Source organism: Chiloscyllium plagiosum, unplaced genomic scaffold (genome assembly GCF_037043375.1).
Source record: "Chiloscyllium plagiosum isolate Xiang-an unplaced genomic scaffold, Cpla_swu_hap1 HiC_scaffold_9, whole genome shotgun sequence".
NCBI lineage: Eukaryota > Metazoa > Chordata > Chondrichthyes > Orectolobiformes > Hemiscylliidae > Chiloscyllium > Chiloscyllium plagiosum.
In genome coordinates this window covers 92,931,130-92,950,174 of record NW_028270147.1, presented here as the reverse complement: position 1 = coordinate 92,950,174, position 19,045 = coordinate 92,931,130, and the positions used below count along the sequence as shown (strand labels likewise).

Sequence of the window (19,045 nt, the reverse complement as noted above, 5' to 3'; positions counted from 1 at the left end):
TTGATCAAACAAGTTACTCTCTACCTTTAAGACATTTAAAATCTACCTTTTTAGTTAATCAGAATAATTCTTGCTATTTCTACTTATTTTCCTTCCCCCTATGGGATTTTATCTACATTGTTAAACATCACAACACCAGGTTATAGTCCAACAGGTTTATCTGGGAGCACTAGCTTTCGGCATGCTGCTCTTTAAAATTTAATTGAAAGAAATAACTTGCACTTCAACCTTGCTTTGATGTTCCAAATACTTTACAGGCAATGAATTATTGTCCAAGTAGAATAACTGCTCTGGAAGCAAATTCAGCTACCATTTTGGTTCTGAATTGCAAATAAAATGAATGACCCACTCATTGTCTTTGGTGGTGTCCGTTGAGGGATAAGCATCTATCAGGACATCATGAAAACTCCCCATTCTTTGAATGGTGCGAGCCGACTTCTACATCTGCCTAGACCTACAAACATCCATATGACAGATTCCCTGTCAATGCAACATTCTTTCACTAAGTACTGCATTGAAGCTTCAGCCTAGATAACATGCTCAAGACCTAAAATGCGACTGAAACATACAACTATCTGGTTGAGGTAAAAGTAATATCACAATATCAAGCTGACACATTACTCAAAATTATTATTTTCTTCAAAAACACAACAAAAAACGCTATTAATGATTAAAAGATTAATCAGCTTCACAAGGTTCATATGAAGTAAATCAGAGAACAAACAGTAAAACAGCATTTAGAAAGTCACCTCTTATCGCCATAAAATGGAGTGATATTTATGATTCCTATGGAAAAATACTAATAAATTATTTTTTTTAACTGCATGGACTTTGCATGAACTTTAAAATTATTGATTTTTATGTATGACTTTAGTACATCTATTTGAGCCTCATAAATCCCATGTGAAAGTTATAAATCAATGTTTCCATTAATCTCTCACCCAACTTTAATCTGAAGATAATCGCCAACCTTGGTATTTTAATGAAACGTTGCAATTTCGTTAACGGCCCCCAACAAATTTATGAATTTCAAACATGGCAAACAAGCAAGAAGAGTTTAATTGCAAGTTACCTGGATTTGGTTAATCATATTTTCTAAGCATAAATGACTCAGGGATCATTATTTGGAAATTTAAAAGGATTTCAGATGCAGGAGTCACCAGAAGGCTCCCTGGAACCAGGTAATCACAACTGCTCTTTGTTTTCATTTTAAAAATTTGCCCATCTCTTTTTCATCACCCCACTCCACCCCATCTCAACCCACTGGAATCCTCTTCCACGCATTTGCTACCTTTAGACCATTCTAATATACTCCGAGCAAGTATACCATTTTATATTATTCATTAACTTAGAAGTCATACAAATAGTCTGCTGCCCATATCCTAAATTGTAATACATTATCCAATAAGCACGTGAACTACATTGATTCAAGCCTAGACTTGAAAATTATCATTTTGTTTTTAAATTTGTGCATTGTCTCAGCCCATCCCTTCCCCATCTTCAGCCCAGTATCTGTCCAAGAAAACTGCATCCCTCCAATTGTCCTCTTACATATCTTTGATCCTCAAGATGACCCAAAACAGAATTCTGATAAAAAGGATGAAGATAATGATGAATCCAGGGAACAGGCAATTCTGGATTTAGTGATCTATAATGAGGCAGATTTGAATCAAGAACTTAAGATGAAGGAACCTAGAGGGGGCAGTGACCATAATATGATAGAACTTACCCTACATTTTGAGGCGAAGAAGCTGGAATCAGATTTAACAGTATGACAATTAAGTAAAGGTAACTACAGAGCCATGAGGGAGGAGCTAGCCAGAGTTGAAGAGGAAGGGAAGCATAGCAGAGAAGACAGTGGAATAGCAATGACAGGAGTTTCTGGCAGTAATTCAGGAGACACAGCATAAATTCATTCAAGGAAGAAGAAACATTCTAAGGAAAGAGTGAAAGAACCATGGCTGATGAGAGAAGGCAGGGATGGCATACAAACAAAAGACAAAACATTCAATGTGGTGAAGATTAGAAGGAAGCCAGAGAATTGTGAAGCTTTAAAAACCAGCAAAGGATAACTAAAAAAGTAATAAGAGAGGTGAAGATGAAATAGGAGTGTAAGATAGCTAGTCATTTAAAAGAAGATTGCAAAAGGTTTATTTCAGATATATAAAAGGGAGAAGAGAGGCAGGAGTGTGATTTGCACCACTGGAAAATGAGGCTGAAGAAGTAGTAATGAGGAACAAAGAAAAAACTGAATAGGTACTTTGCATCAGTTTTCACAGTGGAAAACACCAACAGAATACCAGAACTCCAAGAGAGTCAGGGAATAAAAGGTGAGTGTAGTGATCATCACTAAGGAGGCGGTGCTGGGGAAGATGAAACGTCTGAAGGTGCATAAATTATTTAGACCAGATGGACTAAACCACAGACTTCTGAAGAACTTAGTTGAAGAGCATTGATTGTGATCTTTCAGGAAAGAGTGGAGTCAGGGAGGGTCCCAGAGGACTGGAAAGTGGCTAATGTAACACCCTGTTTAAAAAGGGAGGGAGGCAGAAGACAGGCCAGTTAGCCTGAACTCATCATTGATCAAATTTTAGAATAAGTTATTAAGAATGAGATTATAGAGTATTTCGAAGTGCATGCTAAAATAAGGCTGACCCTAAAAGGGGCATTCATATTTGACAAATCTGTTGGAATTCTTTGAGGAGGTAATGAGCAGATTAGACAAAGGAGAGTTGACGTACTCCAGTTGCATTCCCAGAGATTTTTAACAACGTGCCACACAGCCATCTGCTAAACAGGATAAGAGCCCATGGTATATGGGGCAAGGATAGAGGATTGGCTGACTGGCAGAAGACAGAGAGTGGGGATAAAGGATGTTAGCCGGTGACTAGTGGAGGTCTGCAAGAGTTAATGCTAAAACAACTATTTACATTACATCATCCATTGGGACAAAGGAACTGAGGGCATTGTTGCTAAGTTTGCAGATGACACAAAGATAGGTGGAGAGACAGGTAGTGTTGAAGAATTGGGGAGGCTGCAGAAGGACTTGGACTGGCTAGGAAAGTAGACAAAGAGGTGACAGGTGAAATACAATGTAGAAAAGTGTGAGGTTATGCACTTTGGTCGGAAGAACAGAGGTGTAAACTATTTTCTAAATGGGGAAAGTCTTCCAAAATCTGAAGCTCAAAGGGACTCCCACTTCAGGATTCTCTTAAGGTTAACATGCAGGTTCAATTGGCAGTTAGGAAGGAAATGTAATGTTAACATTCATTTCAAAAGAGTGAGAATACAAGAGCAGACATGTAAAGTCGAGGCTGTATAAGGCTCTGATCTGACCGCATTTAGAATTTTGTGAACAGTTTTAGGCACCGTATCGAAGGAAAAATGTGCTGGTGCTGGAGAGGGTCAAAAGGACGTTTACAAGAATGATCCCGGGAATGAAGGGCTTGTCATACAAAGAGTTGTTGAGGATTCTGGGGATCTGTATTCAAAGGAGTTTAGAAGGATGAGGGGTGTCATTGAAACTTAGAGAATACTGAGAGGCCTGGTGGAGTGGATGTGGAGAAGATGTCTCTACTCGTAGGAGAGATCAGGACCCGGGGCACAGCCTCAGAGTGAAGGGATGACCCTTTAGAATTGAGAGGAGGAGAAATTTTTTCAGTCATGGGATGGTTAATCTGTGGAACTCATTGCCACAGAGGGCTGTGAATGCCAAGCCATTTGAGTATATTTAAAACAGAGTTAGATAGGTTATTGATATGTAAGGGAATCAAGGTTTATGGGGAGAGGGCAGGAAAATGGGATTGAACAACATATCAACCATTATCAAATAACAGAACAGATCTGAAGGGGCTAAGTAGCCCAATTATGCTCCTACATATTATGATCTTATTTCAGCTATTCTTACAGATTCTTAGCATCTGAAATACCGTTCTGAATAGACCAGATGAGACTTCAGTTTAACACTCCTTTCAGATGGTGAATGAAGCACTCTATTAAGTTATGCATTGAACCATCAGTCTCGATTACAAGTTCATTTCTCCAGAGTGCGACAACTTCCAATTATCAACTGAATCATTATGACTTTTTGTTTTACAGGTTTAGGATCTTTCAAATCACAAAACCAAGTTGCAGTCTAAAATCAAAGTTTTAACGTTTACATTCAGACTAACTTACTTAATGAAGAGAATGGAAATCATGATAATTTACAATTAAAAGAGTATGAAACTGCCCAAACAACAAAGTGATTGTTTGAGCTGATTTGATTATTTAGTGGGATATGTGTACTGTGATATATGAGCCTTTGAGTAAGATCTTACATCTATCAGGAGTTTCTTTATTCCAAATAGAACAGTTGAATGACTACAACTGGTCTCAGTGTGCTGAGGATACTAGAAGAGGAGGAAAAGTGAGAGAAAAAGGAAAAACATTAAGTTTTAAGCATTCAACATGAAACTGGGAAATGAACTTCTATAGGACAACATTAGTAAATTAAAATGCATAAAACTCAGTTTCCAACTATAAACATATTCATGGTTTAAATTTTCCCAGTTTAAATTATTATCCTTTTGCTTTCTTTAAATAGAGTTAGAAGCACTCACAGTTTTTCCAATAGTTGGCTTGTACACTTGACTCGGAAGGAGTCTTTCTCATTAAGGTCTCGGATCTTGCGTGCCAAATCTCGAACTTCTCGACTCAGCTTATTGTACCTGTTAAAAATGAGAGAGATGGAAAATCTAATTTTTCACCATTAAATAGGTAGTTCCACACTTGGTCTGGACAAAATGCATGGCAAATAAGGTAGGATTAAAAGTAATATTTGTCTAGATCCTACACACTAGAAAAATGGTTTCAGGCGATTAAGAAACTACATTTAAGAAAACATCTAATCCAAGTTGTAGGCCATAATGCCAAACTATTGTTACCGTCTTGAAAGTCTGAGATAAAATCAATTGCCAGTCTGGTTTTCAGCATGGCTACAGCACCGGTAACCTTGTTTGCAAATCCAACAATTTAGTGCAATTCAAGGATTTTTTGGATTAATTTTCATAAAACCCCAGCAGAATTGTGATTGTTCTTTACAATTGCTTTCAACTCCTTTTCTCATTCACCCGTGGCTGTCTCTACCAGGCCCCACTTCAACTAGAATCTGTTGTCTCTATGAAGATGCCAGGTCTCAAGTCATGTTACATTTATCTGGATGCTTAATACAGAATAAGTTTACCTCCAAGAATTTAAAGAAACTTTATGGCTGGAAAGGGCAGTGTCCTAACAAGCAAATACCACCGAGAAGATTATGTGACACCAGAGACCCGGGTTCAATTCCCGCCTCAGGCGACTGACTGGGTGGAGTTTGCACGTTCTCCCCGTGTCTGCGTGGGTTTCCTCCAGGTACTCCGGCTTCCTCCCACAGTCCAAAGATGTGCAGGTCAGGTGAATTAGCTATGCTAAATTGCCCGTAATGTTAGGTAAGGGGTAAGTGTAGGGGTATGGGTGAGTTGCGCTTCGGTGGGGCGGTGTGGACTTGTTGGGCCGAAGGGCCTGTTTCCACACTGTAAGTAATCTAATCTAATCTAATCTAATCTAATCAGTTATGAAGAGGTAAGCAACTGCCTTCATGAAACAATTTGCCCCAATTTATAAAGACACGATGCTCAGCAAAATGTTAAAATAACATTCAGCTCCAGTTCATAGGGCAATAACTCTCTATTCAGAGCTCCCTAGAAAACGTTGATACGAATTATAACTACTGCAGTTCACCTGTCCCCACCCCAAACTGTGGTGAAACAAACATTTTGCAACAGTGAATCAATAATGAGACAGCAGAACAAAATCACAGATTTTAAAATGATTAAAATAAGATTTGATAGTCTTTAAAATAACATTTTAAGAATGGTGCCATACTTGAATGAGGGACAGGGCTAGTTTGTGCAACCAAAACAGTGGGTGAGCTTGTATCTATTACCCGGTGTTACGATTAATGTATTAGCATGGACAGAAGATTGATTAACTGATGGGAAGCAAACAGTGGGAATAAATGAGTGCTTTTCTGGTTGGTGAACAGTGACTAGTGGTGTGCCTCAGGGATCAGTGCTGGGACTGCAATTATTCATAATTTACATAGATGATTTGGAGTTGGCGACCACGTGTACTGTGTCAAAGTTTCCGGATGATACTAAGATAAGTGGAAGAACAAAGTGTGCAGAAGACTGTGAAACTTTGCAATGGGATAGAGATTGCTCAAGTGAGTGGGCAAAGGTCTGGCAGATGGAGTACAATGTTAATAAATGTGAAGTAAAAAGGAATAACAGTAAAAAGGACTATTATTTGAATGGTAAAAAATTGCACCATGCCGCTGTGAAGAGGGACCTGGGTGTCCTAATGCACGAATCACAGAAGGTTGGTCTGCAGGTGCAACAGATAATTAAGAATGCAAATGGAATTTTGTCCTTCATTGCTAAAGGGATTGAGTTTAAAAGCAGGGAGGTTATGTTGCAGCTGTTAAGGGTGCTGGTAACACCTGGAGTACTGCATGCAGTTTTGGTCTCTTTAATTGAGAAGTGATATACAGGCACCAGAGGGGGTGCAGAGGAGGTTCACGACGTTGATTCCGGAGTCGAGGGAGTTGGTTTATTAGGACACAATGAGCAGACTGGGATTATATTCATTGGAATTTAGAAGAATATGGGGGGATTTATAGCAACTTATAAAATTATAAAGGGAATAGATAATATAGAAGTAAAGAGGATGTTTCCACTAGTGTGGGAAATTAGAACAAGAGGGCATAGCCTCAAAATTAGAGGAAGTAGATTTAGTACCAAATTGAGAAGGAATGTCTTCACCCTGAGGGTTATGAATCTGTGGAATTCCATGCCCAGTGAAGGAGTTGAGGCTTCCTCATTAGATGTTTTTAAAACTAAGTGAGATAATTTTTTGACCAGTAAAGGTATTAAGGGTTATGGTGAGAGGGCAGGTAAGTAGAGCTGGCCATGAAAAGATCAGCCATGATCGTATTGAATAGCAGAGTGGGCTCGAAGGGCTAGATGACCTACTCCTGCTCCTTTTTCTTCTGTTCTTATATCTAAGGTTAGCATGAGTTGATTTGTACCAGATTATAAAACATGCAGAGAGAGATGGAGTAGATTATAGAAGATGGGGAGCATTGGGGTAGGCGAGTCTGGACAGAACAAACACATGGCTCGGAGATTCAACTTCAGATGGGCTGATAGAGATAGGTGACATTAGATAGGTGAAAGCTCAGATCATTATAACTACGGTTGCAAATAGTTTAGTTTGGTTGGAGACTGCAACCAAAACTTGGTAACATGGCAATGGAGAACATACCCCAATTTTTAACTGGAAGAAATTTCATCTAATTTCAGGACTGAATGTCAGAGAAACAATTTGTCAAAAAGGAAGTACTGTCGAAGCCAAGACAAATAGTGTTGAAGCAAAGGTTGGGTCTGATTGTACATATTGAACATCATGTCTTTGGATGGTGCTGCCAAGGAACAGCATAAAGATTTTAAAAAGTATCATGAAGTGGTTTATGTCATAGGATGGATTGAGATTAAAAAATTAACAAATTAAAATGTTGAAACAAAACAAATTACTGAGAAAACTCAATAAGTCGAGCAGCATCTAGGGAGGAAAAGCAGAGTTCACGTTCTGCATCCAGTGAACAAGGGTCACTGGAAGAGTGGGTTAGAAAGTTTGCCGATGACACAAAAGTTGGTGGACTTGTGGATAGTGTGGTTGGCTATTGTAAGTTGCAGGATGCAGAGCTGAGCTGAGAAGTGGCAGATGGAATTCAACCTGGAAAAGTGTGAAGTGATTAATTTTAGAAGGTCAAATTTGAAAGCAGATTACAGGGTGAAAGGCAGGATTCTTGGCAATGTGGAAGAACAGAGGGATCTTTGGGTTCACATCCATAAACCCTGCAAGGTTGCCACCCATGTTGTTAGGGTTGTTAAGAAGGCATATGGTGTGTTGACTTTCATTAGCAAGGGGATTATGTTTAACAACCACGAGGTTATGCTGCAGCTCTATAAAGCCCTGGTTAGACCACACTTGGAATATTGTGCACAGTTCGGATCACCTCATTATATGAAGGATGTGGAAGCTTTAGAGAGGATGCAGAGGAAAGTTACCAGGATGCTGTCTGGACTAGAGGGCATGTCTGATGAAGAAAGGTGAGGGAGCTAGGCTTTTCTCATTGGAGCAAAGAAGGATGAGAGATGACTTGATAGAGGTGGACAAGATGATGAAAGTCATAGATAGAATGGACAGCCAGAGACTTTTTCCCAAGGTGGAAATGGCTACTATGAGGGGACATAACTTTAAGGTGACTGGAGGAAAAGTTTAGGGGAGATGTCAGAAGTATGTTCCTTACACAGAGTGGTGGGTGCGTAGAATGCACTGCCAGCAGTGGTAGTAAAGTCAGATACATTAGGATATTTAAGCCTTGGATAGGCACATTGATGATAGTAAAATGTAAGGTGTGTAGGTTAGTTTGATCTTGTTAACTCTAGATGGCTGGTTTTCAATTGAAAGTGACATCGACAATGTGAATTCAATTTCCAAACCAGCTGAGGTTACCATGAAGGACTCTCCTTCTCAACCTCTCCTTTCAACTAAGGCATGGTGACTTCAAGTTAAACCATCACCAGTCCTATCTCTAATAAGCAGCCCTGTAGACTGGTAAGACTACGGCAATTTGACCTTTAATCATTAGGAACAGCACAAGCGCGATCTGTCCTGTGTTCTGTCCATTTTAACATCACTCCCAAAGCCACAAAATCCCACAGTTCCAGACTATAAATCTCTGGATTCAGGATTTCCAGGTCCAGGATTGCAAATGACAACTGGTGGCCATGTTGTGCTTCAGGAAAACTTGGTTAGACATTATTCAATGTCTTGAATCGCTCCGTATCTTGACAGGGTGTGTATTTCTACATATACAGGTTGAGTTACCATCATGTAGACTCCCATCAAAGTTCCCTTCACATCAGTGTAGATGCCTCTTAAAATAATCCACTGTGATGTGATTGATGTCTCACCCTTTCCATCAACTCAAAGTTGGCAAGTGGATAATCCTCTATCCCGTACTGCTTCTTCATGCCAACAATACCAGCAACATCCAACAATATGTTACTCTGTCCACTTACATTTGTCCACTTTGTGCAAATGACAGGATGCCTTTACCATTCATGGTAGGTAGGTAAAAGATAAATAATGAAAACACTGAACAAGATTTTTTAATGACTCAAAGTCCTACATTCAAATGTAAACACCAAAGATCAAAGAATTCTAAGTCAAACTCAGACTGCAAACTAAGAAATAAGATTGAAGCCAATCCTGATTTTCTAGGAATTTCCATCCACTTCCGTTTCCATTTTACAAATTGCAAAATCAGTTCAAGCATCGAAAGGTTACACACTACCTATGGCACAAAGAGGAAACTGGCTCAGCAAAGGATTACTGAACTTCCAAAGGTAAGTTTTTTTAATAAATAAATTGCAATTATCCAAACAAAATCTGAAATGATGCCAATAAACAAAAGCATTCAAACAAATCAGTGCTACTTGTGGTAAATTAGAAGGTTCCAAGTCAAAACTAATTATGCTGAATTAAGAACTCACAACTCAAATGGTACCAATTAACTCTATCATACAAACTGCATAGTTAATAAAAAAATTAAGAACCTTAATGCAAGACATTGAATAGTTATGAGCTGCTCCCCTGCTGAGATTAATGGCCATCATTTCGGCACTCGCAAAAGGAGTTGTAGTTAGTATCCTGATACATGTCTACTTTCAAATCCACGTGGTTTATCATTGTTACTGGATCGGGGAGGCATGCTACAGTTTGTGGCCTACTTTGCACACAGTCACAGGTGTAAAGACATCCCAATTAACTGACTTGAAAGGTTTAAAAAAAAGTTAATTTTGTCATAATTAAATCTTGTTCCAAAGCTGAACCTGGCTACTGTACTGGCTTCTTTCAACCTCAAAACTGAAAAGGTATTTCTCTGGTGATATTGGTCTGGTATGAGTCATGGAGTGTGGAAAATAAAGCAGCTTCACTCATTCAAATCACTGAACATAAATTATGTATTGTGGCAACATGATCACAGACATCTTTCTTTTATAGGTCTATGATTTTTCCAGTTGGTTGCCAACATTTGTTTCAGCAATATATTAACAGGCAGACAGTGCTCAGATGCTACTGTTATGCAATGCGAACTGAAAAAAATGTCAAAGTAGAAAAGGCAGCGCTTGACATCAAGATCAAATTCAATTCTTAGTCGGTAAATCTTAAATGTCCTCTACTTATAGTTGCATTTAAGTCACTACAAGCAGGTAACTGCTTTTGCATCCACAGATCTACGTGCTACACCTTCATTCAGTTTTTCTAGAATAGTGGGCTACTGTTAAAAAAAACTACTAGTCTCAAGAATATCTTTGAACGTATTCCTATGTAATCAGCACATAGCTATTGCGGAAAACATAATTGGCTGTGGTTTGCGCACAAGGACTCTCTGTAAGCGTACGAATTTCATTACCGAAACATCTATTGTTTGGTAATGCAAATACAAATTGTTGGAAACACTCAGTAGCATCTGTGGGGACAGAATATTTCAGGTTTATGACCTTTCATCAACGTCTCTACAGGTGCTGTCTGACCTGCCGAGTTTTTCCATTATTTTCTGTTATTCTTTGATTTCCAGCTGAGCCATATGTGTGTGTTTGGAAAAATTACACACTCCCATTCATTTTCTGGCATTTTTAAATCCTACAAACATTAATTGTCTTTTTCTTCCCCAAGATGCAGAGTATTTCCAGCATTTCCAATTTTTATTTCAGGTGTCCAGAATCTGCAGTAATTTTCTTTTATTTTACAGAAGATTTCAAAAGTTCACTGGAGATCTGAAAGGCACAAGTATGCGTGATATTGCAATTCAAAACAGTTCTCGGTAGAACTTAGCCAACAGGAGAATTAGATAAACACCCAACTCACAATTATACAGTCACTTCCTTTTGATGCAAACAATTTTGAGTTCAATTCAATGAGAGTGGGACCACTGTAAATACACTAGGAGAAAGTGAGGACCGCAGATGCTGGAGATTAGAGTCGAAGAGTGTGGTGCTGGAAAAGCACAGCCGGTTAGGCAGCAACCGAGGAGCAGGAGAATCAACGTTTCGGGCATAAGCCCTTCATCAGGAATGAGACTGTAAATACACCCCAATTTTCTCAGTAGCAAAGTCATTTGTCACTCCATTTCTCGCATTTTGTTTTCCTTCCACTTCTCCTGAAGGTGGCAAGTCATGCTGGAAAATGGAGAAAGACAACACCAGCAACTTCATCTCGATTCTCTTCATTTGCATACTGAGGCCAAAAAGTGAGTTAATCAGCTATTTTGACCAATCCTGTCCTTGCCCAACAGTTACAAATATTCACTTTCAGTGAAAGTCACCAAATTAAACAGTAGTTCTTGGTTAATTTATCCCTTGCAGGCTTAGCAATGGTGAAAATAAATCATGGCATTGCTATTATCCAGCTCACTTAGCTAATTCAAAACATGTATATTTTTTAAAACCTGCAAAATAAAATTCAGCAAATAAAGCACAGTACTAGAAATGCACAACAATTTCAACAGGTTTTTCTTGGTCACAGAAACTGTCTGAACATTTCTAATCAAGAGCTGCAATTTAACCTGTTAAACTGGCATTTTCTTCCTCAGCTGTTGAAGACCCTTCATCCTCTTGACTCAAGATACCTTTGTTGAGCATTTGCATAATAATATTCACACTATGTCTTATGAGGAAACTCGCAACACAAACAGTCTAATTGGCATCATTTGCATTTCAGAATTGTGGCCTGAGAATTGGCAAGAACAATTTAATAGAGGAACATTTAAGAATACAAAATAAGCATATGGATTAATTAGGTTACTGGAAAAATACTGACAATTATCTGTTAGGGTAAGGGGCAAGGACTCAGAATTGACCAATCTCTCCCATCAATCCAATATCTGGCTGCCTTTAGGAAAGTAAACAAAATGTTCTGACCTGGAAGAATCAGAATGTTTACCAATTGAAGAAGGTTATCCTGCTACCATATAGAGTTTTGTTTAAACTTCTGTACAGCACTGACAACCTCATTAACCCTATAAGCAAGAAAGAGAAAAAGAATTTGAACAGCTAGGAAAGGAAACTGAAGCGGGTTACAAAGATGATGTCCAAATTAATAGGACTTGCAGGTGTAGCATTGGTCAAGAATATTTGCTTGTACAAGTTAGAACAAAGAACACAGCCGAAAAGGAGATACATTCAGGTCGAACATGAGAAAGTACATTAAAGGCAGGTTTTAGAAGCAAGTAGTTTAGATCAGTTTAGGTTAAATTAAACAAACATTTAAGAGGAGCATCTTATTTATGGTAAGCAAAAGAAACACACACACAACTGTGGATGTTGAAAATCCAAAACAAAAACAGCGATTGTTGGAGAAACTCAGAAGGTCAGACAGCATCTGTGTAGAGAAAGCAGAGTTAACACTTCAGGTCCAATGACCCTTCTTCGAACATGTGTTCCCAGACCCAAAATGTTAACTTAATTCTTGATTCTACTTGGCCATAGAAAGATGAATGATATTAATCTTTTAAAGCCTTGAACTCTTATTTGTTTCAGCACAGGTGAGGCATTGTGGGTGGTTTAGTAGGACACAATACAGTGCATAAGAGTATAAGGATTAGGAGCAGAAGTAGGGTGCAAAATGATTTACAAGGATGTTACCGAGACAAGAAAGTTTGAGTTTTCAGGGGAGGCTGATAGACTGAGACTTTTATCCGTGAAGCATAGGAGACCAAGGGGTGACCCATAAAGCTTTATAAAATCATGAGGGGCATAGATAAGGTGAATAACCAAGAGTATTTCCCCAGGATAGGAAAGTCCAAAATTAGAGGGCATTGATTTCTGTTGAGAAGGGAAATTTAAAACTGACCTGAGGGACAACATTTTTTATGAGCTGCCAGAGGAAGTGGTAGAAGCAGGCACAATTACAACATTTAAAAGACATTTGAACAGGTACACAGATAGGAATGGCTTAGTGGGATAAAGGCTGAATGGAACATGTTCAGTTTAGGAAACCTGATTGGCATGGATGAGTTGGGCCGGAAGGTGTTTCCATGCTGTATTACTATGACTCTGTGTTTATCTCTAAGTTTATCTGCCCCAGGCTTCAACTCCTTTCTCATGCCAGCTCGTCATAGCCTTCAATTCCCGAGTATTTCGAAAATCTACCTATCCCCTCTTTAAATACTTTCAGTAATCTAGCCTCCAACACTCTCTGGAATAGAGAACTGCAGACATTCACAGCCCTCTTGGAGAAGAAATTCCTTTGCATTTCAATTTTGAATGCATGTCCCCTTATTTTCTAACTATTGCCCCTCGTCCATGACTTCCCCATGTGGAAACATCTTCTCAACATCTATCATGTCAATCCTGTCAGTACATTATGCTTCAATAAGAATACCCAGATAACGAGTTAATCAGTTAACCAAATGATTAACAACAGTTTTATACTCAATGCATGTTACATCAAACTATACCAGTAATATTGATTTTAGGACATGATCAATATGACTGCAACATTTTGAAAAATAAACTCAGATTTATACAGTACTTTTGACATTCTCAGAACATCCCAAATCACAATCATTTTGAAGGCTCAATATCATGACGTAGGCAAACATAACAGCCAGTTTATACACAACTAACTCCTAAACATTAAGGAGGATGATTTTCTAGTTCGACTCTGATATGTACTTGTTCTATGTATTTCGAACAGAGGTGGTGTTGGTGTGAAATATTCTTGAACCACAGTAATCTATATTGTATTAGTAATCACACAGAACAACATAATCTCACAGATTTTGACCCAGCAACAATAAAGGATTGGTAAAATATTTCCAACTCAAGATGATCGAAAACCTGAAGAACTTTCAGGGGGTGGTGATCCATCCACATCCTGCCCTTGCAAGTAGTAGAGGTCACAGATTTGGAAGCGACTGCCAAAGGAAGCTTGGCAAATTTTGTAGATGTTAACACTATTGCCACTATGAAGTGGTTGACCCAAATATTGAAAAATAGAGTATGGGGTGCTGATCAAATAGGTTACTTTTTCCTGAAAAGTCATGCTGAGTGTCTCAAGTGTTGTTGGAGTTGCACTCATGCAGATATGTGTCAACTGTTCCGTCACACTCCCGACTTGTACTTTGTAGGTGTGGACAGGCTTGGAGTAGTCAGGTGAGTTATGTCCTTCTGACCTTCTCTTGTAGTCACACTATTTTTCATTCAGTTAAATTTCTGATCCACGAAAACCTCACCGAAAGGTTAATGGTGGGGGAAGTTAATGTTGCTAATGTGGAGAGATGGTGGTTAGGTTTTCTGATCGAGATTTTCATTTGTGTCACACAAATCCAGGCAATCCAGCAGATACACGACTGGACAGGGAGCAGAGGGATACAAATCCTAAGAAAATAGGCAACACGTTTAGAGAGAGGATCTGGATTGGTGCAGGCTTGGAAGGCCAATAGACCTGTTCCTGTGCTATAATTTTCTTTGTTCTTTTGTTCAATGCTACTTAACACCTATCAGCTGAAGCCTGAATATTTCCTGTCTTGCTGCAGGTAGGCATGGGTTGTTATTGATTCCAATGAGTTGTGATGTCACTATATTCAGATCCAATCATCAGCAAATATCCACACTTTGAACCTTATGGAGTTATAGAGGTCTCCACACAGAAAAAGGCCCTGAAGGCCATATTGTATGCGATGGTCAAAAACAACCACCCAATTATTCTAATCCAATTTTTTTTTAGAACTTGGAACATAGCCTTGGCATTGGAAGTATATATGTAAATACCTCTTAAATGCTACAAGGTTCCTGCCTCCACCACCCATGTTGGACAGAATGTTATTAATGTACCATCTGGAGATGGTTGTGCTAACAATACTACTCTAAGAAATTTTGGCAGCGATGTTAAGGAAGTTTGAATTATTGCACATAAACAATAAAAATCTTCCTTCATGTTAGAACTGAATCAGAGACTTTCCTGAAGATTTTCACAAACTTAATTTTTACTGAGGTCCTGATGTCATTCTCAATGAAATGCTGCTTTGATGTCAAAGGCAGTCAATCATCTTTGATATTCAACATTTTTGTATGCTTGGAAAGAGACTGGAATAAGTTTTGAACTGAGTTGTCTTGGTGTAACCCAAACTGAGCAATAGTGAGCAGATTTTTACTGAGTAAATGTTTCTTGAGTGCAGTGTCAATGACAATCTTCAAGCAAAGTGGTGGAAAATATGATTAGTGGTAACTTGCCAGATAGAATTTATGTGGATGAGACATATTTGGGCAATTTTCCATACTGATAGCATTCGAGTTACATGGAACAGCATTGTTCGTGATGTTGTTGGTTCTGAAGGAAAAGTCTTCAGCAGAAACAGCTGGGTGTTGTAGATAGCCATAACCTTTGCTGTAATTAGCTATCACCGAGCAAATCGATGGTTGAAGACTGTCATCCATGTAAAGGGGACCTCAAGAGATGTATCACCCACTCAGCACTTTTGCTGAAGATGGTTGAACATATTTGTACATGTTGTTTTGCGCTGAGAAGCAAGCCACCCTGATAATTGAGGATGAAGTGTCCTCTTATCTGCTATTCAACTATTCACACTTTTCATGGAAGGGCTGCACAATATTGATCTGATCTGTTGCTTGTAGGATAATTTAGCTCTATCCATAGCATGTTATTTCTGAAGAAGGGTCACTGTATAATTTAAGCTCTACTTTCTCTCCATAAATGCTGCCAGATGTGCTGAGTTTCTCCAGCAGCATCTGATAATGTTATTTCAACTATTTGGCATAGATATAGTTCACTGCTATAGCTTCAGCAAATTGACACATCTATAAGGTCAAACCATTGCTCCTCCCTGCATGGTCTCTGGTATTCCTCACTAAACCAGCGTTTGTCCATGAGAATGAGGCATGTTCTCTTTCATTTGAAGCCATGAGACTTCATGAGGTCCAGAGTCAATCACTTTTAGAACACATTTCCCAATTCAAAAACGTGAAATTATACAAAATAGAAAGAGAGTTAGAAAATAAATTGAAAATGAGAATGATCCCTCAAAGTATAAACTTGCTGATGACTTAGAGGACCTTTCTATCCTGGTCAAGTACCACCGTTCTACCACCTTTGGCGAATCTGTCCTGCAGATAGAACAGGACATATATATACAAATCTCATAAATTTGGCACAAGAACTTTGCAGGGTCAAATGAACAGGGTTTACTTTTGTTGTTGCAGTCACTCAGTTGACACTAAACAATTCATACACTTCCATTCTTATTCTACAGTTTTGTGGCTTGCTAGGCCACTCAAAAGGTAGTTAATCAATCATATATTTGTTGGTTGAGAATCACACATAGTCCATGGTAGATTTGCTTCCCCAAAGGACATTATGAATCAGGTGGTTTTTTATGGCAATACAGTAAATTCATGTTCGCTAGTCAGAGTCATAGAGATGTACAGCACGGAAGCTAATCCTTTGGTCTAACTCATCCATGCCGACAAGATATCGTAACTTAATCTAGTCCCATTTGCCAGCACTTGGCCATATACCTCAAAATCCTTCCTATTCATATACCCATCCAGATGCCTTTTAAATTTTGTAATTGTACCAGCTTCTAGCACTTACTCTGGCAGTTCATTCCATACACGCACCACGTTGCCCCTTAGGTCCCTTTCACATCTTTCCCCTCTCACTCTAAACCTACGCCCTCTGGTTCTGGACTCCCCCCACACCAATAAAAGACCTTGTCTATTTATCCTATTTTTAAACCTCTACAAGGTCACTCCTCCCCCTCCGACACTCCAGGGAAAACAGCCCCAGCCTATTCAGCCTTTCCCTATAGCTCAAATCCTCCAACCCTGGCAACATCCTTGTAAATCTTTTCTAAACTCTTTCAAGTTTCACAACATCCTTCTGATAGGAAGGAGACCAGAACTGCACGCCGAACCAATGTCATCAACAGCCACAACATGACATCCCAACTCCTATACGTAATACTCTGACCAATAAGGGGAAAGCATACCAAACACCTTCTTCACTCTATATCTACCTGCGATTCTACTTTCAAGGAGCTATGAATCTGCACTCCAAGGTCTCTTTGTTCAGCAACATTCCCCAGGACCTTACCATTAAGTGTATAAGTCCAGCTCTGAATTGATTTTCCAAAATACAGCACCTCACATTTATCTAAATCAGCTATTAAGCTATTACTGATTTTTAAATTCGAAATACATTTAACTGAAATTAAATTTCCCCAACTGTCATGATGAGTACTGAACTCCTATACTGTATTTGGGTCAATTAGTCCAGCAATCTGACTTATTGGCCCAGTAACATAATCATTATGTTATTGTACTCAATGCACATAGCGTACTAAAAGAAGATAAGGAAGTAGAGTTGATTAGTACACCAACTAGGATTTGGAACTTTAACAGGTAGGCAGAAGAAGTCAAGGGTGTACGTTCACGAGCAGGTTAGTACGTGCTGGAGCCGTAGACCACCACAAACTTTCCAAATAATTGTTGTTTGCATTTTGGCAGTACCTAATTTTTTCTATCTGTCCATTTTTCCAATACCTAACTCCTGTTATATGTATTCCGAAGTCTGGACCTATGTCTGAGGAAACTTTTAAGTCATTTTGGGAATCAAGAGTTTGCTGAGTAGTCTTCTCAAATGGATGTAAAATAATTCATAATACCTTTGAAAAAACGTTCAGTGAATACACACTTAAAAGGTAAAATAAATGTTAGGGTTATGAGATAAAGCAGGAAACCGAAACTAACTGGATATTTGTCTTAAAGATAGGAGACAGGCACAATAGACCCAATAGCTTCCTTCTGTCTGCATCCTCTAGTTTTGGTCATACCAGAGCTGCCAATTCTATTACTTCATCTTTTCCTGCCTTAAACTTTCAAGTGGACACACAGTGAAAACCTAACCGTGCCTTTTCAGCTGCCGGTTTGCTCATGTGTCCAGCATGCTCATCCGTTGCACATGCCAGGTGATGATGATGCGGGGCAGGACTGGAAATACTAGACTGCACAGTGCAAGGCTGCACAGACCAGACTTGGAGGACGAGACACGCAGGTGGTCTTTGGCCAGATGACTAACCTGACAACATGCTGCATTAAGGCCAAAGGATCTGCAGAAGGAGCTCGAGCACACTGCAAAAGGAAGAAAAAAATACATTCCATACAACGATCGGGGTGGGGGGGGGGAAAGAGTGATTCTAATGAGGCAGCACAGGGTTATCACTGCTGCCTCACAACTCCAGGGATTCAGGTTCGATTCTAGTGTCAAGGTGACTGCCTCTGGAATCACCTGCAGGGAAGGGGTGACAATGTGTCGGGAGGGGGGGGGAAGGGGTGACAATGTGTCGGGAGGGGGGGGGAAGGGGTGACAATGTGTCGGGAGGGGGGGGGAAGGGGTGACAATGTGTCGGGAGGGGGGGGGAAGGGGTGACAATGTGTCGGGAGGGGGGGAAGGGGTGACAATGTGTCGGGGGGGGAAGGGGGGGTGACAATGTGTCGGGGGGGGAAGGGGGGTGGAAGGGGGGGTGACAATGTGTCGGGGGGGGAAGGGGGGTGGAAGGGGGGGTGACAATGTGTCGGGGGGGGAAGGGGGGTGACAATGTGTCGGGGGGGGAAGGGGGGGTGACAATGTGTCAGGGGGGGAAGGGGGGGTGACAATGTGTCGGGGGGGGAAGGGGGGTGGAAGGGGGGGTGACAATGTGTCGGGGGGGAAGGGGTGACAATGTGTGGGGGGGGAAGGGGTGACAATGTGTCGGGGGGGAAGGGGTGACAATGTGTCGGGGGGGAAGGGGTGACAATGTGTCGGGGGGGGGAGAGAGGGGTGACAATGTGTCGGGGGGGGGAGAGGGGTGACAATGTGTCGGGGGGGGGAAGGG

General features: G+C 40.0%; 1 protein-coding gene across 1 annotated transcript in view; it reads right to left on the bottom strand.

The window, feature by feature from the left end:
- Positions 1-19,045, bottom strand: part of imp3 (IMP U3 small nucleolar ribonucleoprotein 3) — a 264,779-nt gene that overhangs the window by 244,906 nt on the left and 828 nt on the right. Inside the window, exon 2 of the mRNA XM_087990922.1 lies at positions 4,602-4,709. Coding sequence (XP_087847048.1) covers positions 4,602-4,709 — 108 coding nt within the window. The remainder of the gene's footprint in view (positions 1-4,601; positions 4,710-19,045) is intronic.